At 39.6% G+C, this 22,869-nt stretch overlaps 1 protein-coding gene across 3 annotated transcripts in view; it reads right to left on the bottom strand.

Annotated features, from left to right (window-relative positions):
- Positions 1-22,869, bottom strand: part of ABCC4 (ATP binding cassette subfamily C member 4 (PEL blood group)) — a 197,318-nt gene that overhangs the window by 151,582 nt on the left and 22,867 nt on the right. For all 3 annotated transcript variants that reach the window (XM_026668980.2, XM_087967376.1, XM_087967375.1), the window contains exons 3-7: positions 22,166-22,286; positions 21,452-21,682; positions 10,062-10,151; positions 7,809-7,972; positions 3,103-3,228 (exon numbers count right to left, since the gene is read on the bottom strand). In XM_026668980.2, coding sequence (XP_026524765.1) covers positions 3,103-3,228; positions 7,809-7,972; positions 10,062-10,151; positions 21,452-21,682; positions 22,166-22,286 — 732 coding nt within the window. The remainder of the gene's footprint in view (positions 1-3,102; positions 3,229-7,808; positions 7,973-10,061; positions 10,152-21,451; positions 21,683-22,165; positions 22,287-22,869) is intronic.

The raw sequence follows: 22,869 nt of genomic DNA, 5'->3' as shown, positions 1-22,869 counted from the left end.
CTGTCTCAGCTATGGACGCACAGGAACTTCCTGTTTGGATTATTTTAGTGCACTCCACATGGGGTTGCCCTTGAAGACTATCCAAAAATTACAACTGGTCCAGAATGCCACAGTATACATAGTATTGGGAACCTTTTGGTTTGCCTATGTAAAGCCCCTATTGACTGAGCACCTCTGGCTTGAAGTTTCCTTTTTGTTGCAATTCAAGGTGCTGGTTATAACTTTTAAAGCCCATGTTACCCAGGACCACCTCTTCCTGAGACCCTGCCCCTCTCACTAGGTCATATAAAATGGCCATGCTGCAGGTCCCTTTCATAAAACAGTGCCATCTAATGGGACCTAGCAAGCGTGCCTTTTCCATGGCTGCTCATCATCGTCATCTTTTAATGAGCCCAGGATCCCTTATGGGGTGGAATCTGGGCAACTGAAAGGAGCTGAGTATTTACTGGCCGGATGCCCTTCCTTTTGCCAATGCAGAGTTATATTTAGTAAATATATTTTTATCGTGCCGAGAGAGAGAAATAACTGCCTCTACCTAGGATCGAACTCACAGCCTCCTGATTGGGAGGCAAGAGCTCCACCTCTAGCCACCGCCTCACTCCTTTTCCATGGCTGCTCCTGCCTTATGGAAAACCGTCTCCATGGCAACCAGGCAGGCCTTCATCCTCTTAGCTTTCCAGAAGGCCATTAAAACCCTGGCTCTTTACCCAGGCACTGGGATAGAGGCTGTGGGGAGTGGTTGGGGCATCCTGGGAGATCAATTCAGGGAGCAATAGAAATAGCACTTAAACTTACAGTATATATTGCTTCACAGTGCTTCGCTGCAAACGTCTCTATGCAGTTTACAGAGTCAGCCTCTTGCCCCCAACAAACTGGGTCCTCATTTTACCCACCTCGAAAGGATGGAAGACTGAGTCAACTTTGAGCTGGTAAGAATCGAACCGCTGTCAGTCAACAGAATTAACCTGCAGTACTGCATTCTAACCACTGCATCATCATGGTGCCAGGGTTTTTAAGGTTTCTTTTTTTTAATACAATTCTTACTGTTTTTATAGTTATATTGTTGTTTAAGCAACCCAGAGTTGTTTCATGATGGGCAGAGATAGAAATCTGTTACATACATAAATGACTTGAGGCAATTCACTCCCTTAGCCCAACTTATCTCACAGAAAATGGGAGGAGGGAATGGATATATATTTACCCTTGAGCTCCAAGAACAGGGAATCCCAAACCGGAGGATGTGATTTACTCAGGGGCATGAACAAATTCCAACTGGGATGGCAGGATATGCATTTTGAAAACCATTATCAAGCATTAAAATTGGGAATTTTAAACTCTGAAGAATGGTGGACCGGAGAAGGCTAATGCGAAGGAAGGGATAGAAGCCCCTGCAAATGTTGATTTCTTTGCTTGTTTGTTTTAATCTCACTGTTATTACAGGTAGTTGTTGTGGTCCGCCGGTGCAGACAGCAAAGGTATCGGACGGTGAGGATGAAAGGGAACCAATCAGGGAGTCTGGCAAATACTTGGACGAGGGTCCTGCATTCGATGCAGGGATGGGGCCAGGATCATCTGAGAGTGGGGTGCTGCCTTCGGAGTCTGGCAGCAGTGAAGCAGAGGATCCCGGGGAGCCTGTTCCCAGAGTGCATGTGCACAGGGCTGCTAGAAGGAAAGAGCAGCTGAAGCAGAGGGAGTGACTCGGGAGTAAGGCTGGAAGGTGACTGCCCCTCCCATAAGGGATAAAAGTCAGCCCTCGGTGACGTGCTCTTTGCAGGAAGCAAAGAAGTTCATTAGATTCTGATTCCTCATTGAAGCCCTGCGATCTCTGGTTTGTTTTTGCTGGAACTTCTGTCGGTTTACATATTCTAATTAAGTGGACTTCTGTTTCTTGGCAGCCTTGTACAACCCTGAAATGCATGAGCTTATCTCAGAGAATTGTGTCTAATGAGTTTTGGCTGGGAATGCAAGAAATTCCCAGCGTTGCATTAAAATAGGTTTGATTTTACACTCAGTTTGTGTTTCCTTAATTTGGACGAAGCCTGGGTCAGAACAGTAGTCCTCAACTTACAACCACAACTGAGCCCAAAATTTCTGTTAAGTGAGACATTTGTTAAATGGGTTTTTCCCCGTTTAAAGACCTTTCTTACCACAGTTGTTAAGTGAATCACTGCACTTGTTAAATGAGTCATGTAGTTCTTAAGTGAATCTGGATTCCCCATTGACTTTACTTGCCAGAAGACTGCAAAAGATGATCCCATGACCCCAGGACACTGCAACCATCATAAATATGAGTCAGTTACCAAGCATCTAGATTTTGATCACATGACCCTGGAGATGCTGTAATGGTTGGAAGTGTGAAAAACCATCATAGGTCACTTTTTTCAATCATGTTGTAACTTCGAATGGTCACTAATGAACTGTTGTAAGTTGAGGACTATCAGTATTTTTATAACAACAACAACAACCCACTGAGATGAGTTGGGCTAAGTCAGAGCTGGCTTTCATGCCTAAGGCAGGACTAGAACTCTTTCTTCCCTGATTTCTAGCCTATTGCCTTAACCACTAGGCCAAACTGACATAAATATATGTTTTGGATAAATCCATAGGAAGCATGCAGAAAGATCAGGGTGATAAATTGATGGGCAGATTATAAGCAAATGGCTGATAAAATGAATGTCCAATGTATATTTTTTTTCTCAATCAGAAAACTGAATGAATTTAATATGCACTTGGGTGAGGAGACAGAGTTTCTAACATATCAGAAAGGGATGGGAAACTAAGAAAAAAAAATATTTTTTGAAACGTATTTTCAAATTTTCAGGGAATTAGACATGGAAGTAACATAGCCTTTTATTTTATGTTTTAGATTTTCAAAAAAGGTGATATATTTCAGTTCATTGCTATGCTAAATCATAAGCCTTACTTATTACAGGAAGGGGTGCTATATGATCAAGGGGAAAACAGGTTTTCTTTATCTCCATAACATTCTCAGATTCTTTTGTTGTGACTCAAAAAAATCCTGCATTGCAAAACACCACCTTCTAGTTCAAAATCAGGTAAAAAGCAACATAGGTATAGAATTTCTGCGAGATATAAAAACACCTTCTCATGTTGTTCACAAGTTCAGCAAATGACTTTTCCCAGGCATACATCTTTATTATCCGCATTCCAGTTATAACCTCATTCATAGTCCTGATTCTTGCATCTGTGAAAGCTGCAGTTCTGCTCCTGAAATAGATAATAGGAAGTTATAACCTTAAAAAACCTAATTCTAAATTCATAAAATAAGACATATTGATTTAAAACCAGAAATATTTCTATTGGGGATTCTACCTGAAAAATATAGTAAGGAAAATGCATATTTAGTTATTCATAACTGCTGCCAGAATTGTATTTGGAAAAAAAATGGAAGAGTGAAGAGATACCTACAGAGGAGAATGTGATTAGAAGGTATTAGAAAGTATTAGAATGAACAGATTAAAGCTGGCAATTAAGGAGAAAGACTAAACTGAATACAATATGGTATGGGATCAATGGTTAAGTAATAAAATGGAAGTTACAAACAGAGAAACAAAATAAAGAAGATATGTTAAAAGAGATAAGTAAATATTATGACTAGTATACTGAATATTATTATGTTAATATTGTAGAATTAATATGTGGAATATTATTATGTTAAATATTGCAGAATCAATATTAATTTAACAAAGGATGTTGTAATTTTGATTATTGTTTAACAAAGATATTTGTACCCAGACAACACATTGTTCAACTGAAGATGGAATGACTATATTAAAAATAAAAAAATATCATAAAAAAGACTATTATTCAGATAGACATTTTCATTTATCTATTGTGAGAATTTCTGTATTACATTCAATAATGAAAAAACATTCTCCCCCCACATACCTCCAAAGTAAAATTTAAGGACTACAGATATAAAGAGGTAGTGAACAAAACTGAAAACAAATATGTGAAATTAAGATGCTTATGAAAAAAGCTTAGTGGATTCTTTCACATAGCATTAATAGCCATACTGCTTTGAAGAACTGGAGATATACATAAGCAAGGATTGGGACTGGCCAATCCTTATGTATTACTCCCATAGACATCTATGGGATTATTACATCCTAATAGAACACAGGTGTCAATTTCATGGCATCACATTGCCGTCATGTGATGTATTGCAACTTTTTCCCTTCACGGAGCTGGGGTGGACGCGGCCTGCATGTGGGCCACCAGTTTGACATCCCTGTAGTAGAAGGTGTATAGGTGTAGAATAAATAGAAACAGGTAAGAGAACCTATTACCTCTTGCCCACTCTCAGTAATAAAGCCACAAGAAAGTGAGCAAGCAAAGGACTGTTCTGACCCAAGCCTTGTTCAAATTAAACAAACACAAATTGTGAAAAAAGCAAACCTTTTTTAATGCGGCGCTGGAAATTCTGTGCATCCCCAGCCAAGAGACATTTAAAACTAACTGTCCGATGTCAAAAGCAAGCTCTTTCAAGGTTGTTTTTTTTTTGTCAATTGCTTACAAGATAATAGATATAAGTAAAAACATAGTTATGAATACATGGATACATATAAGAAAAATAAAAAATATATAAAAGAAACAATAGGACAGGGATGGTAGGCACGTTGGTGTACTTATGCACGCCCCCATTGCGAAAGGCTGCCAAGAACAGAAGACTAATTACTGATTAAATATACACCAACAGAAGTTTCAAAAACAAACCGGAGTAAGCAGGGCTTCGACGAGAACTATGAGTCTAAATAACTTTTTTGCTTCCTGCAAAGAACACATCCCCGACGGCTGGTTTTCATCCCTTATGGGAGGGACCATCACCTTCCAGCCTTACTCCCAAGTCGCCCTTGCTGCTTCAGCTGCTCTTTCCTATGAGCAGCCCTGCGTGCATGCGCACTGGGCACAGGCTCCCCGGGGTCCTCTGCATCATTGCTGCCAGACTCCAGAAGCTCCCAAGGCAGCATCCCACTCTCCGATAGTCCTGGCCCTATCCCTGCATCACACGCAGGCCTGTCATCCGAGTCCTTGCTATCAAAGACCTCTGCTGTCTGCACCTGATGCCAGCAAACCACAACGGGGACAAAGGTAATCACTTGTTCACCATCTATCCTCCTTAAAGTTAACAGCAATAGCACTTAGATACCACTTCAGAGTGCTTTATTACAGCCCTCTCTAAGCAATTTACAGAGTCAGCATATTGCCCCAAAAATTTGGCTCCTCATTTTACCCACCTCAGAAGTATGGGGGGGGGGGGCTGAGTCAACCTTGAGCCTGGTGGGATTTGAACTGCAAATTGCAGGCAGCTGCAAATTTAATTAATGAGAGACTAATGATAACAACAAAGAACTACAGTCAGGTAACGGACTGCAATAACAACCAGAAATGATTAATGGCATAAGACATAATTTGGAATTTATGGAATTTGCATATAGATGGATAGATAAAGGTAAGATAATAGATAAGTCCATAGATGGAGTTAAAAGTTAAAATCCTTCAAGGATGAAGGATTTTCCAAACTTATGAACTCTGCTCTAAAGATTGGACATCCATTTGTCCAGGATGGTATAAAGAGATCTGCCTTGGGCAGAGGGTTGGACTCCAAGGTCCATTCCATCCCCATAGTTCTACGATTCTATGTTTTGTCTCTTGATGACTAACAACAACAAAGCAATCAACTAGTTGCAGTGGGGAAAGGTCATGGGTTATTGAGAAATGTCCTTTAATAGATAAACAGAAGACCAAGTTTAATATTTCACAGTGCTGAAATTCCACTCATGACTCTCAGGCTTAATACCAAAACATTTTATGCAGACACCTAGCTGAAAACGTAAATGTAGATATACTGATTTTCTTGTTTGGTTATTTTTTATATATTTACTATGATTAGCAATAAAAGAGATTACTGCAAAATGATAAAGAGTGCAAAGTTGAAAAGTCTTAAATTCCAACTTAAAATGCAAGGATTATGCATTTGACAAAATGCTGTAAATATTGATACAGTTATCTAATGCAATAATAATCATAATAATTTGAAACTACTGAAATGAAAACATGTTATGCATTTTAAAATCGCATAACTAAATGAAATGGCAAATTAACTATCATAAAGAATATGCCCTAAAAGGATGGAAATTCAACCAGGGCACTGTATAATCTGTTATCCTTAAAAACGTGAAGAAAATCTCCACTTTCTCAAAACATTATTGTTTCGTTACAGAATTGAAACATTCCACAGCCTAGCTGACCTAAGAGCCACACAAAATTCAACCTTGAAATACTTGTGGAAGCAACAGCTAGTTCCAGGGCTATATTTCTAATCTGAAGATTTGCAATTATGGAATATAATTGCATATTGTATACAATTACAGTATAAAGTAGTTCAGAAAGACCTATTTTGTAGGGGGGGAAATTGAGAAATATTTTCCACCTTCAGTTCAACTTCAGGTAATCTTTGACTTATGGCCACAACTAAGCCAAAATTTATTTTGCTGAGACAATTGTTAAATGAGTTTTGCCCTGTTTTGCCCCAGTTGTTAAATGAAGCACTGCAGTTGTTAAATTAGTAACATGGCTATTAATCTGGCTTCCCAATTGACTTTGCTTGTCAGAATGTTGCAAAAGGTGATCACGTGACCTTCCAACTGTCATAAATACATGCCAGTTGCCAAGCATGGAAATTCTGATCACATGACCATAGGGAATGCTATAATAGTTGTGTGAAAAACAGACATAAGTCACTTTTTTCAGGGCCTTTATAACTTCAAATGATCACTGAATGAATGGTTATAAGTCATTCTAATTCAGAACTACCTGTATTATCCTTGTCTTTCCTGAGTTCTATGTTCCTCTCATTTCTAGATTTTCTTCTTCATATCTGAGGTTCTACATCTCACCATATCTACCATTTTTATACCACAAGGCCTTTTTCCGAGAATCCGGCTAAACATTAAATATATAGTATCTTTAGAGGTTAGTTCAGAGCAGGGGTGTCAAACTTGGTTTCATTGAGGGCCACATCAGGGTTGTGTTTGACCTGGGGGGGCAGGATGGGCGTGGCCAGGGTAGGCGTGGCTAGCTCAACGTCACTCATGTCGGGGGCACCTGTGGTGGCCCGAGTGTTCTGCCAGAGAAAATGGGCTCCCAAGCTCCAAACTTTCTTTGTCGGTAAAATATAAATTTAACACCAAAAAGGTTTGTCACGAAAGCAACTGCCTGCGAAAACTCCTGGATAGGGGCTGAGAGGCGAAAGCATGCTCCGTCCCATATTTGAGTAGACCAGGTTGCCTTGATAGACTGCTCTCATGGGGAAAAACACTCATTCACAGAACAGTACATACTCCGCTAGAGAGAAGTTCCCTGAAGATGGGCTCCAGCATGAAAAGCTTGGAAGACAAAATGTCTGGTTAGATTGTGTCCTGCCCAGATTGTGTCCTGCAACTAATTAATAAATGTAATCAAAACTTACAAGTCATGAATTCTGCCCCTTTCTATGCTCCTTTTTCCAACTTCTGTAATTTTTTAAAAAATTCTGCTTTGTAATTTGCCTTAGGAAGAAAAACCAACGTTGGGTCTTGTGTATGTCTTTGAATGTATAATAAAGATGAAATTTAAAGAAAATCTCTACTCTACTGGTTCTAGATTTAGAAGATACCTGTTTTTGAACCTTTACGTTCAAAGTATATAACCTTTAAAAACCACAGGCTAGAAAAACTATCCATGTTGAGTTGAAAAAGGTTTTTTTTTTAAAATCACTCTGAAGGGAGAGGAGCCCAATCACTTACCTCAGAGCCGAGAAGAGTCTTCCAATGCAGGTTTGCAAGGGAAGGAGAATAATTAGCACCGCCATTCCTGCAAGGCAGGATGGGCCAATCTCAAGCCACAGAAGGACAGTCACAGCTATCGCCTGAACGGGACCAGCCCATAAGAAGTGCAAGAAAATAGTCACCTAGGCAAAAAAAGAAATACATATGAGTCGCGAAATGAATTGGAAGTAGAAATATCATGACAGCTACCAGTTTAGTCCACAGATTTCTTGCCTGCGTGGGGGAAAGTCTTGTGGGACTCAAAATAATCTATATCTGGATATGTTAGGTTATATATAAAAAAGTTGTTGTTTTCTCTAAATACCTTGGGAATTCTGCATGTCACTCGAGCTGTCCTGGAATTGCTTCTTACTAAGATGGGATCTCCAGGCCTCAGCAACTACCTACAACATAGCTTCTTTTTACTCTGACATCTCTGGTCATCTCCACATCTGAGGCACATGAGCCAAAACACTTCTATATCTTTAGTGTCCATGTTTTACTGTAACATTTACCCAGGACATTTAAGAAAACCTTCACATGACACAAGTTTCATGCGGTCTGGTTTGTGAGCGTTCGAACCCATATCTCGTGAAACCAGAATACTTACTTTTAATCTATACAAAATCATCTAGAACAGGGGTGTGTCAAACTCGATTTCATTGAGGGCCACATCAGGGTTGTGTTTGACCTCGGGGGGATGGGATAGGCATGGCCGGGGTGGGTGTGACCAGGTCGACGTCACTCGTGCTGGGGGAACCTGTGGTGGTCCGAGCGCTCTGCCAGCGAAAACGGGCTCCCAAGCTCTATTTTCAGCTGTGATGGCCTCCTGCAACCTCTGCCAGCAAAAATGGCGCTCAGGAGAGCTGCGTGCAACCCTCCCGAGATCTGTTTTCTCTGGCTGAGGTGCCGCCGGCTGGTCCTTCACTGTTTCCAGGGCGGCCCTGCGGGCCAGATCTAAACACCCCATGGACCAGATCCACACCCCGGGCCTTGAGTTTGACACCCCTGATCCAGGGGTGGGCTTCAAAAATTTTAGCAACGGGTTCTCTACCCGGTTGCTGGGTGAGTGTGACCGTGGCCTAGATGGCCACCTGTACCATGGCGGGAGTTGTTTTTGCCCTCCTTGGCCTCCAGAGGATTTCCCCAAGCCTCCGGGAGGGCGAAAACAGTCTCCACAGGCTCTGGAGGCTCTCTGGAAGTTGGAAACAGGCCCATTTCCAGCCTTCCCGAACTTCCGGGAGGCCCATTTTTCGCCCTCCCCAAGCCTCCATTCATGCCGTGTATTTACCTGCATCCAAAACAGGCCACGTGAGGACTCCTGAGAGGGGAGGGGAGAGGTTGGATGAGCGGGACCAGCCAGGAGTGGACAGAATCTTAGCTAGGGGCTCTCCCGAACTCCTACGAACCCCCAGCAGCCCACCCCTGCCCTGATCTACAGGCAGGGCTAATCCAAGAGAACTGCCCAAGATAAAATAATGAACTTCACACTTAGCTGATCTTGAATGATCTCAACTAAAAATAAGCACAGCAACACCTGGTTCATACTTTCTTGGCTACCATGAAATATCAGAATTATGCAAATTGAATTTGGGTCGATCACCGGAACCAGAGATTTACTCTTCCAAGCTCTTGAACTCATTCTGGAATCCAACTTCAGGGAATTTCTCTCTACTGAAATGCATGCGTTGGGCCGTCCTGTGAGTCATGTTTATGTGGCGCCTTCCTAAACACGACTCAGGGTTGTTGTTGTGGGAAAAATAGAAGGAAGGTGTTCTGGATATGTTTGCCACTTTGAGTTACTTGTAAAAATAATAAAGGTGGGATATAAGTAAATAGAAATAAAATTAATAAAAATAAACTCTCCACCTCTACTGCACCCACAACCCCAAAAAAGAGAAAGAGGGGGTAAAAAACAAAGTTCTCTTTAAGATTAGAGACTACTGTAATAAGTTATTCTTCTTATCACAATCCTCAATTCTAAAAAGACATCTGTTTGGAAATCATCTTTCACCGCAATGTATGATGTATTCTGGGAGTTGAAGTCCACAAGTCTTAAAGTTGCCAAGGTTGGACACCCCTGTTCTATATAGTCTTTTTATCCCCTGCATACACTTGTATGCAAACCCAAGAACTTTCATTCTATTTTGCTGTGAATAAAAAGAAAAGGCCACTAGTTAAGATCACTCTTAAGCTACATCATTCAAAATGTATGTCTCCCGCAGGGCTTACCTGATCAAATTTATTCACATCATTTGATAAAAGATTTACAATCTGACCAGTTGTGGTTTTTGACATGGCTGCATTACTCAGACGAAGCGCCTAAAAGCAGAAACAAACTTATTCAAATGTGACAGTCATACACTGAATCATATTTAGTCACAGCATTTTCCCAACTTAGGTACATTTTGTCTTTTTTTCAAAAATTCCTTTTTTTTAAATTACATATAGAATTCAAAAAAGTTTCCAAGATGCAATAATCACCTTATGTAAACAATGTAAGATAATACAAATTCCAAAAATCAGGATCAAACCTAAGATTCAAAAAAATTGAGTCACAGATAGTGAAAAAGAAGACCCTGACATATCATATTGAGTTACATTATGTGAATCTGTCCTTTTGGTCCATAAATCATGGTTTATGTCTACAGTGTTGTGTGAATCTAGATAGCTACGATTTACTGAGTTTACTTTTGTGTCGCATATGAACTCAACTTCTCCTGAATTAGCAGTGATTGTATCATTTGCATTTGTTCTTTGGATCAGAACAGCACTGTAATTTCTCTTTTCCAACATACATGATTCTACATTAAGTAAAATAATATAGATAATTATACTTAATGCTAAAGACATTTTTTTACAATTTGATTCTCCTTTTTAATAGCATTTAATTTGGTCTACCTTGCAAGATTGATTTACCTCAAGGAAGAAAGGTTTAATAAGTCTACTTTGCACGCCTCAATGCTTTATGGTTAAGAGATGATCTTAGGACATGGTTTTTCACTTTTCCCCAATAACTGCCAGAAAATAAACCAGGATGTTACTCTCATTCAAAGGCCAGGATTAAGAGGAAGGCACTCCACAGAAGACAGTGACAATGAAAGTATCCAGCTGCTATTCTAAGAGGCTGAGGCAGAGTTAGGATGCAATGATCAAGAAGATTTGTGGGAAAGGGAAATAGAGATCTCTCTCTATATAGTATATAGTTAATGGGAATTGGCATAGATAGTTAGGAATTGGGAGCTGTCCCTTTAAGGGAATGCATCATGGCAAATGCAGTTAAAGCATCTTGGGAAATGTAGTCCATATCATGTGGCCATATCTGTAATCCTGATTGGTCACTGAATTGACCCTTGGTTGGGTTGTGGGAGGTTCCGGCACTCTTGCCTGAACCCCAGCAGTGTGCTGGGTCTCGCCTCCTTGCTCCTTTTGCTCCTTCGATACGGGATGAAAGATTACCATCCTTTTACACCAGAAAGTCAGCTATGAAAAAAGTTGGACATTGAGATGAATCTCGACGTAACCGTGAATTATATATGAGGATGCCTGATGAACCAATAAAGAGACTTTGTATGGATGCCTTTGTGGAGTAAGTCTGTCTGCCTTAAATTCAGCTAGTAATTATAAAGGACAGAACACGGTTGTTAAGTGAATCTGGCTTCCCCATTAGCTTTGCTTGTCAGAAGGTCCCAAAAGGGAATCACATGACCCAGCAACAGTCTTAAATATGAACTAGTCGCCAAGCATCTGGATTTTGATCATGTGATGATGGGGATGCCGCAAAGGTCGTAACTCTGCAAAATGGTCACAACTCCCATTGTTCAGTGCCGTTGTAAATTTGAACGGTCACTAAATGAACTGTCGTAAGTCGAGGACTCCCTGTATCATCTTCTGCTCTAGAAAAAAACAGGCTAAGTCAGAAACTGAGGAAAGTATTTTGGGGAAATCTACTTCAGATAAAAGAAAGGAGTCAATTTCTCTCTGTGCCTTTCTCGTACAACAATGCTGGCAACATTTTAAGGACAGAACTCCTGTTTGTGTTTTTCCAAGTTGTGGTGCATTTTCTGATAATTACAAGCATAGCAAAGGTCTTTAAACAGTGGAACAACTTGTACTCACGCACAGTCCATGCTAACCCTGAGAATCAATTCACACAGTCAAATCATTCTTCGGAATCTTTGTTTTTTTAAAGATTTAATGGAAGTGTCACCCAATAGTGATATTCTGTAAAAAACCAGTTTTTCTCGTCTTGATAGAACTTTAACCCAGAGGTATGAAAAATACCTACCAAGCTCAGATGCATTAGATCTGATATCAGAAGCTTTGTCCTTGTTTTAAAATGTGCAAAGCATTTAAGTATATCAAAGAATAAAGCTTCTCATCAAGTAAATGGCAAGAAGGTGATGGGTGGAAGGGAGAAAGCAGAACCGCTTAATTCCTTCTTTGTATCTGTTTTTACGTAATAGGAAGAAGCAACCCAACCTATCTAAAGCAGAAATGAGAGAGACAGAACAGGTATACAAGTCAAAATAGGCAAGGAGAATGCCTAGCCACCCTGGATGGTTACAAATCAGCTGGGCCAGGTGGTTTACATCTCAGTGCTTGGAAGGAGCTGGCAGATGTAATTTCAGAACCACTGAATGTAATATTTCAAAGCTCATGTAGCACCGGGGAAATACCAGAGAACTGGGAAAAAGCTGGTCTGGTTCCAATCTCCAAAAAGGAGAAAGAATAGATCCAGGAAATTACAGGCTAATCAGCTTGACATCAATATCTGGGAAACTCCTGGAAAAGATAACCAAATGGAGGATTTGTGACCACCTAAAGATGAACAAGTTCAACATGGGTTTGTTAAAAAACAATTCCCTTTTTTGATAAAGTAACCAAATTAGTGAATCAGCAAAATGCTGTGGACATAATATAGTTGGACCTCAGTAATGCATCCTGAGTTTTTGAGGACAAAGTAGACTACAACCTATTTCTTGGTATGATAGAACAATGTAGGGTAGACAGTATCACCCTCAGATGGATTCACAATTGGCTGATCAACCGTACTCAGCAGGTAGTCCTCAATGGAACTACATCTACATGGAGAGGACCATGAAGGGGGACCTCAAGGTTCAGTTTTGGGGCCAGTATTCTTCAACATCTTCATCAATGATCAAATGAGGGGACAGAAGGGAACCTCATCAAATTCGCAGAGCTGGGAAGAACTGCTAACACTTTAGAATCAAGATTCAGAAGGATGAAGTTCAGTGGTGAGAAACGTAAGCCCTGCACTTAGAATGGAAAAACCAAATGCAAAGATATAGAATAGGTGGTATCTGGCTCAACAGTAGTAACTATGAGAAGGATCTACCTGTCCTAGTGAACCACGACTTAGATATCAGCCAGAAGTGTGCTACAGCTTCCAAAAAAGCCAATGTAATCCTGGACTGGATCAACAGAATGACAGCATCAAGACAATGGGAAGTAATAGAAGTGTATTACACTGTACTGGAGAAACCATACTTAGAATACTACATCCAGTTCTTGTCACCATAATACAAAACAGATGATAATACTCTGGAAAGTGTGCAAAGAAGAGCCACAAAGATAATGAAGTATCTGGAGGCTAATTGGCCAATAAAGAATTCTATTCTATTCTATAAACAATTGAGGTAACTAGTTATGCCTAGCCTGTCTAAGAGAAGGATTAGGGAAACATGATAATTGTCTTCCAGTACTTAAGGGGCTGTCACAAAGGAGAGGAGTGACTTATTCTCTAAAGAATGGGTGTCAAACTCGTGGTGTCACATTGCCGTCATGTGCCATTTTACAACATTTTTCCCATTTGCAGAGCTGGGGTGGGCGTGGCCTGCACATGGCACTTCTGGCCCGTGGGCCACCAGTTTGACACTCCTGCTCTAAGGCACCAGAGGACAGGACAAGAAGTAATGGGTGGAAGCTTGTTAAAGAGAGATCCAACCAAGAAGTAAGTGAGAACAATTAATCAGTGGAATAGCTTCCCTCCTGGGGATGTGAGGACTCCATCACTGGAGGTTATCAAAACTGCACTGGACAACCATTTGACTAGGATGATATAAGCAGTGGTGGGATTCAAAAAATTTGACTACCGGTTCTGTGGGCGTGGCTTGGTGGGCATGGCAGGGGAAGGTTACTGCAAAATCCCCATTCCCTCCCCACCCCACTAACCTGCTTTCCAGCTCCGTTCTCCTGTGCAGGGCAACAAAAGAAGACACAGCCAATCAGCTGGGACTCAGGAGGCAAAGAATAAATGGGGGCGGGGCCAGTCAGAGGTGGTATTTGCTGGTTCTCTGAACTACTCAAAATGTCCACTACTGGTTCTCCAGAACCGGTCAGAACCGGCTGAATACCACCTCTGGTCTTCGGCTTGAGCAGAGAGTTGGACTAGAAGACCTCTAAGGTCCATTCCACCTCTATGCTTCTATATTTCTAAAATGGTATTCATTGAAGTTTTCCTATAATGCAATCCCACACCCTTGTGAATAATGTAAACAAACATGTGGAGCTTAATCACAGTATAATAAATGTGTAGAAAATGATGAATTCAAAATACATTTCCCACAATGTGATTTCCATGGCACAACCTACAGGGCATAAAATACCGGAATAACAACATCTACTGTAATCAGAATAGGACATCAAAGGAACAAGCATTTCATTTTCACACACACCGAATGCTGAGTCCTTAAGGATAAAGTTATGTAGTAAATTAATTTTCCTTAAACCAAACATTAAACTTAAGATAAAGAGCAGCATAACACTTGGTCATTGTTTCACAGAAATATTATCACATACAAGAGTTATCAGAAAGACTATTCTGTTGATTTAACAGTGAACAGATAAACATTGTATCATTCTATCAATAATATACAAATCTTTCACTTAAGCAAAGAAAAAAACCCTTAAACCTAAAGGTGAACTACCTAAATGCTGTCTAAAAGCTCTAATGCAGAGTAATACATAGAGACAAATCCCTCTCAAATCCTCCCTATGGATTGAAAAAAAAATGTGGAAGTCCTACTGTCCTTGCAGTTGTCTTATTAATCAGAAGAAGAAAAAATTCAGGAACAGCCTGCTTATTTATAAATTAAGACTTTAAGGCTAACACACTATTTTGATAGACTGTGTTGTTGATAACTAATCATAGGGATAGGCATTCATATTCTGATGTCTATTGTTTGGTCTAGCTAAAGCAATGAGTGACTGCAACATCAAAGAATACTCGAACTAGAGCAGGGGTGTCAAACTTGAGTTCATTGAGGGCTGCATCAGGCTTTTGTTTGACCTGGGGGGACACGGGGCATGGTCAGGCTGGGCATGGCCAGGCTGGGTGTGGCCAGTTCAACATCACTTGTGTTGGGGGGACCTGCAGTACTCTGCCAGCAAAAACAGAGCTCGCAGCCTTCCTAAGCTCCATTTTCACAGGCAGAGGCACCACAGGCTGTTTCCAGAGCAGCCCCACAGGCCAAATCCAGAGGTGGTATTCAGCAGGTTCTGACCAGTTCTGGAGAACCAATAGCGGAAATTTTGAGTAGTTCGGAGAACCGGCAAAAACCACCTCTGACTGGAGATTTTACAGTATCCTTCCCTTGCCACGCCCACTAAGCCATGACCACCAAGCCACACCCACCAAGCCACGCCCACAGAACCAGTAGTAAAAAAATTTGAATCCCACCACTGGCCAGATCTAAGCACCCTGTGGGCTGGATCTGGCCCACGGGCCTTGAGTTTGACATTCCTGAACTTGACGGTTAGAATTAAGATTTGGATGGCACAGCTATTTATGGCATGATAGGGTTAAAGTAAATGTTGATTTAAACTATCACTTTGTTAGGCGTACCATCCTAAGAGTTTAGTGTAAATATAAAGTAATGGAACGTTTGGCTGCCTTCCCAGGAAGCTTGCTTTTTTTTTAAAAAAAGAAAAGAAATGCTGGTGAGGCCAGACTGGTGGACTTATGGTCAAAATATATATATCTTTTAATTATGGTGATCCTATCCTTAAATCTAAAGTGAAGCTGGAATCAGAAAGGCTGTATTTGCTATTGGCTTAGATATCTGCAACTGAAAGAAAGATTTAAACTAAACAAAAAGAACTATGGATTTGATTTTGTAAAAAATGAATTGGAAATACTATTGTGTGGTGGTGATGAACATATTAGGTTTATAAATTGTTGTTGAAACTGAACGTAGAGAATGAGTATGTATAGCATTGTATGATTCAATGAACAAAAACTTTTGATATAATATAATGCTTAAACAAATGGGAGAATACATGGATGAAAGGTCTAAAATTCACATTAAATTATACATTTTTTTTAAAAAAAATTATAAGATGATGTACTGTTGGTGTCCAAATTGTCAAGAATGTATAAAGGCACTTCAAATGAATGTTAAAAATGTAAGCATAAAGAAGGAACTTTTTATCATTTATGATGGACATGTCACATGTGACAAAACAAAGAAACACTGAGAAGGATTCACATCTTAACACAGAAGATTCTTAAATATAAAGATAAAACCAGAGAATTTTCTTTTAGGTTTAATGGATAAAGAACCTGAAAAAAAAATTGGAACCTTGATGGTATACTGTATATGTTGGTGACAACAAGAATACTTTATGCACAAAAATGGAAGGATACTTTGATACTCACAATGGACAAGTGGCTACAAAAGTTGAAAGGATCAGCAAATTGACTGCCCTGATTAAAGAAAATAACATAATTTTGTTTCTACTTGGAAACCACTTTTGGGCTTTGGGCTTCAGGTAAAAAAAATGAAACTTTGATTTTGGGTTTTGCTGATCAGATAGATTTTTTTTTGTTATAGAAGTAGTTAGCATATACTGTATTATCATATAGTAAAAAGTTGAGTTTTTTATGTTTACCTTATTCTGCTGCATCAAAAGGAGTCGGAAGTCAATGCTTTTTTTTCCCTTTTCCCCTTTCCCTTACATTTTTCTCTCTTCCCCTTTTCCTCCCTTATTTTCCCCTCATTTTACTTTTTTCATTGTACATCTCTATTTTATCTTTTGATAAACTAATAAAAATGCAAATTAAAAAAATAGAAGTTCCTAAGTTCAGGTTAAATAGCTATACTCAACATTCTAAAGGCCTGGGTGTTAAGTGCCTTCACGTACAACCCTGTATGTGGGTTTGTAGTTATATTTTTGTGAATCAAATGCTCAGTGCTTGCTACTTTATCCTCCCCAGTTCCCTTTTTCCAAAGTCACAAATTATACAAATCAGGAACTATCAGACTTGCACTCCAATAATTCTGGAGATAAGGCGACAGAAGGCCAAAGTCTAGGACATGATTTGTTATTAGTATTGTGTGATGCATTTCTAGGGGAAAATCTTCCAAAAATCTTCTGAATGAACACTTTAAGTTTCTTCTGTTCTCATTAGCCAAAATGAGCTGATTCAGGTGTAAAATGTCTCAAAACCACAAATAGCATTTTTTCAGAAAAAGACAAAGGGACAACATAGTTTAACCTTAAACTATCCACTATTGATCTCACCCCATTCCTAAGAGGTCTGTAAGGGGCGTGCATAAGTGCACAATCATGCCTACCATCCCTCTCCTATTGTCCCTATTTATTCGTACCTATTTCCTGTATTCTTACTCATGTTTATACTTATTCCTAGTAACTTGCAAGCAGTTGACCAAATAAATAAATAAATAAAATAAACAAGAGAACTGAGTTTCAGGCTGTGAAAGCTCACATACTTTTGATGGGGTCCTCTCTGGAGATCTATATACATGAAATTGCTAGATAGTTTACTATCTCCTGTATACACAAGTTATATATATTTTAAATAAACAAAATATTACAAAATTCCATGGGCTCCAATGATCACCTACTATTACGGTAGGGAAATGGAATAAGGTATCAGCAATGCATACATCACTAGAGAATAGAATTTCCAATTAACTTTAAAAATGTTTTAATATAAACTAGTGTGGTTCAATGACTTTTAAGCCTTTGTCACTTAAAAGTAGAAGAAAATATGCTGATTAACTGAGGCTTTGTGAATATAATGAAACTACCATTTCAATTCTAGTAAACCAGTTGGAGGAGGGACACACACAGTTCTTGACCACTATTTAATTATGTCCTCTGCAGCAACATTACACAAATTATATAATCTACATCATGGTAACACAAATAGAATGAGAATATCATCTATTTCATGCAAAATTGATTGCACTAAGATTCACTAAATTGTGCCTCCAATGTAATTTTCCATAACTGAAAAAAAAGTTAGTGATTTCAATGACTTCTGTAATAATGAGAGGTAAAATGGAAAAATAATTAGAAACCTAAAATAAAGAGACCGGAGCCTAACACGAACCAATAAGCTTTTCTCCGTTTCTTGTTTTTAGATGCAGCTTTGGTTGAAAAGCTTGTTTCATGAGTCCCAAAACACTCTGTAGAATATTATTCAGAATGACAAATTAATTCCCCAGAGATGACTTTATGCACAAGAAAGCATCCTACCTAATGACAACAGAAGTCCTAGGAGGCATCAGAAGAAAGAGTGTGCAGGCTGAAAAACAAACTTAGCTTTTCTACAAATGCATCATAGCAAAGATAGTACTGGCCAAAAGTCTTTGGCCACCACCCTCTTTGTTGTTTTAGCAAAGTTACAAATGACAACATCCATAATTATTTTTCAGTCTTGAGTACTACGTCTTAAATATCCAGTTTGTTTGTTGATTTCCCTTTCAGAGTAGCCTTGCTACTGTAAAAGTATGATTTTATGTCTGTCAAATTCTGTGATCTTCAGCATTTTGATTGGAATGATGTGATTGAAAGTGGCTCCCATTACCAAGCGTCCAACAAGTTACACTTATAAAACATGTGACTGCGCTGTATGTGATGCTCAAGCATGCCTTGCACAAATCTGGTATTGTACACCTGTTGATATAGCAGTCATTTTTGCATAAAATAGTAGGACACATACAGGTATTAGCAATGACTGTACTTAAGGTCCCATCCATTTAGGTTTATGGGAGACAAATATCTGCTGTTGTAAAGGGATAATCACACTAAATATTGACACTTTAGCCCAGCATTCCCCAACCTTTTCAGCTTGGTGGCCCAGCCCGGCACGAGGAGAGGGGGGGGAGCATGTGAATGGCAGACGAACGTGCACACAAACAGCTTCATTTGTGAGAGTGGTGGGTGTGTGCGCACTCTACTTGCGCAAACGGAGCTTTGCATGCCAGCGGAGGGTGCTTGTACCAACGCGCAAAACGCATGAGCGGCAGACACTTGTGGTCGTTGCGAAGCTCCACTCATGTGAGAGTGGTTCGGTTTCCAACAGGCTGTGGCCCGGTAGTGGGTTGAGGCCCGGTGGTTGGGGACCCGTACTTTAGCCTATGGAAGTTATTTTTTCCCTGTTTTTTTTTCCTCTTTTTTAATACCGCAGACTAATTGTCTGTATGAAATAATAGAAAAAAACTTGTAGGTCGGGTTTTAGATTTTAGCAGTGGTCTGCTCTCTGAGCTTGCCATTTAGCTCCCAAATTTTCTGTATTTTCTGACTGTATTCTAATACGGAGATTGAGACTTAATTATACATTAAAGGTAAAAGTAAAGGTTCCATTCCACATATGTGCTAGTCATTTCCGGCTCTAGTTTAGTTTAGTTTACTTTATTGTCATTGCACCTCGTACAATGAAATCAAACACCATCTTCAGTGCACATCATGACCATGACCATGAAAATAAACACAAACACACATCCTTCACTCTCCACACATTGAACTGAAAACCCCCGACATCACACCAACACTGCACTATACAGCAGAATTCAAAAGAGCTACTGCCCTGGGATAGAAGCTGTTTTTCAGCCTATTTGTCCTTGTTTTTATTATTCTGTACCGTCTGCCAGATGGTAATATTTCAAAAAAAAAAGAGTTCCCAGAATGAGATGGATCTTTGAGGATGTTCTTAAGGCAGCAGGAGCTATAAAGCTCTTCCAAAGAGGGGAGAGGAAAACCAATGATCTTCTGGGCAATGACCCTCTGGAGTGCTTTCCCATCTGCCACTGTGCAACTGGCAAACCATACAGAGGTGCAGTAAGTTAAAATACTCTCTATGGTGCAGCGGTAGCAGTCAGGGGGCGATGATCATCTCCATTACAAAGCCAAAGAGCCAGCGCTGTCTGAAGACATCTCCGTGGTCATGTGGCTGGCATGACTAAATGCCGAAAGCACATGGAACACTGTTACCTTCCCACCAAAGTGGTCCCTATTTTTCTACTTGCATTTTTACATGCTTTCGAACTGCTAGGTTGGCAGAAGCTGGGACACGTAATGGGAGCTCACTCCGTTATGTGCTGCTAGGAATTCAAACCGCTGAACTGCTGACCTTTCTGATCGACAAGCTCAGCGTCTTAGCCACTGAGCCACCGTGTCCCTTTCAATTATACATTATAATTATATAATTTTAATTATAACTATTTGGTCATTATATCAGTAGTGTGCTTCAAAAATTTTTACCACCAGTTTGGTGGGCGTGGCTTGGTGGACGCGCCTTGCGCACGCATGTCAAACACGTACTTCACGCAAGCACAGAGGCTTTCTGACTCCCCTCCAGCAAGCCTGCATTCTCCCTGTTGCTTCAGCAGCTGCCACGCAAAGCAGCTGCATTTCAGAAGCAGGACATAAAGGTTAATATGGGAGCCCGGGCAGGTGGGTGGTCCAAACAGCAGAGTGTCAGAGAGAAACGATTCGGTCTCCGCTGCTCATTGGCACTACCAACTTGGCAGAACTGGGACAAACCAGTAGAATACCACCACCGCACTGTACTATTGCTGCAACATATTGTTTCTTATCTGAACTACAGATACTCTCTGATTGTAGACTTCAGCCTTAAGTAAGAAGCTCCTGTGATGCATTTGCTAAGGGGAAAATCTGCAGACCTCTCATGCACTGTACGTATATGGTTTACTACAAGATCTTGCATGACAACACAGTTATTACTCCATCAATTTTAGTAATACATGTTCAAAATTTAACAAAATTGTCATATTAGCATACTGTTATCCTTCCAGTAAAAAAAAGAAACTATGGAGCCAATAGGAGAAAATGGGACAAAAATGTTCTTATTTATTCTAATCACACCGTACTTAACACTTGTATTTTAAATATTCCTTTGCATTTTGTATTTTTTTTCCTGCCAAATTCCAACAACTCCTACTGGCTTACATGGTATATAATATAGAAAAGTATTAAAACTTTCACAATATAATTAAAAATAGTTCTAAAATAAAAAGCATAAAACCTCAAACCAATTTTTTGCATTAAAAGTCATGGATAGAAGTAGCCATTCATAACGGCTTCCAACGTCTTTCTAGCCTGCTGCTTTTCCTGGAGATTTCAGCCCTTGTCCTGTCCACCCAGAACAGAATTTACATATGGCACATTGATGTAATCTTAACATTCTTTTCACGAAGAGCCACGTATTTCATCACCCTGCTAAGCTAATGATTCTAGAAACACTTGTTTGCTTCACTCACAATGCAAGACAAGCACTCACCTATGTTTGGGGTCCCTGTTTATTGAGATAAAGAAAAACTATTACCTACCTTGTGATAAATCATATGGCACATGGCTACTCTCAGCTTCATGCCAGCACGTTGTACATGATAAAAATACAGATGGTGAGTGATGGCCAGAATCAAAGTGCACACAGATAAGGCTGCAGCAGAGCCGTAGGTATAGGCCAAAGCATTTTCGTCAGCTTGTGAAGAACCAATCTTTTCAAAATACCCAATAATCATCCCCAGAAATACTGGCTGAATAAGTATCAGAACTTCCTTTAAAAGAAAAAAGAAAAAGAAAAGAAAATTTCAGTTAAAGTGGAACAATTGAAACAAAATATTCTTATTATTATTTTTATTCTCCTGTGTAGGCTGCTAAAGTGAGGTTGTGCAAAGGGTTACAAATGTTCTAACCTTACAGGAACGATTCCAAACTGCAGGCACCACAACATTATCCTGAACTCAAAATATTTTGAACTTGGAACTCTTCTGGAATGTATGCATGTATTATATTTCTATAACCGTCCGTATATAGTTGGTACGGTGGGATGAGTATTAGAGAGAGGTAAAGGGTGCCAAAAGAAGTATTGAATACATTTTCATTTTCCCCATTTCTTCTTCTTCTTCTTCTTTTTGCAGTTGCTTAAAATTTTCTACAAAACTTGTAACATTAAGCAGGGGGTAGGCATGTTAATATAACCATTTCACAATTTTTGCTTGCAGATTTTTTAAAATAGTACATCTCTTATAGTCTGTTACCTCAACCAATGTAAAACAACCCAGCATTAAATAAGATTTCCAGTAACAAAGTATAATTGCTTTTGTCAAACGTGGTGTTCTTGCTTCTTTTTCAGCCTTTTGCACTTCTTTATCCCAGTACCTAGAAATATAAGATTTAAAATTAGATGGGAGAAGTCAGAAAAAATTCAATATATCTTATCTGCAGGCATTTCTTATAGCTCATAATCAAGTCATAAAATAGTAACTTTACAGTGAGATATGGCCCAATATCAATCTTCATTCAAAAACAAACTCCTTTGCAACCTTGTATTCTTAGATATGTTGGCTAAGTGTCCCACATTCCTAAAAACCTATCTGAAGCATGTGAAGTTAAAGAAGTATAGAGGCAAACTTGTACAAAGTTTACACAAAGATTTCACGGCAAGTCCATGGTGCTTATTCATTCTGATAGTAGTCATAAGAAGTGACAGCTCCTAACTAACCTTGACTGACTTTGACAAAGTTTAACAGATTATAGAGCTGACTTTGGGATATGGAAGCAATGAACAAGCTGTTAAAGGAGGACTTTGTGGAAAAAAAAATCATAGGAGAGCATGAGGTAAAAAGTTCAAAATAACTCTGCCCTGATTTGGTCACTATAAAACAGGACAAAAATAAATCTGGACAGGCTTCCAGGAATCCCTATCATGCTCGTTTCTTGACTTTGCCTACCTGAAGAGCTG

The sequence above is a fragment of the Notechis scutatus genome, chromosome 5 (genome assembly GCF_049901735.1).
Source record: "Notechis scutatus isolate UNSWTSFEM ecotype Mainland chromosome 5, rNotScu1.2, whole genome shotgun sequence".
Classification (NCBI taxonomy): domain Eukaryota; kingdom Metazoa; phylum Chordata; class Lepidosauria; order Squamata; family Elapidae; genus Notechis; species Notechis scutatus.
Note: the sequence above shows the minus strand (reverse complement) of the source record. Positions and strands in the feature narration are given on the sequence as shown.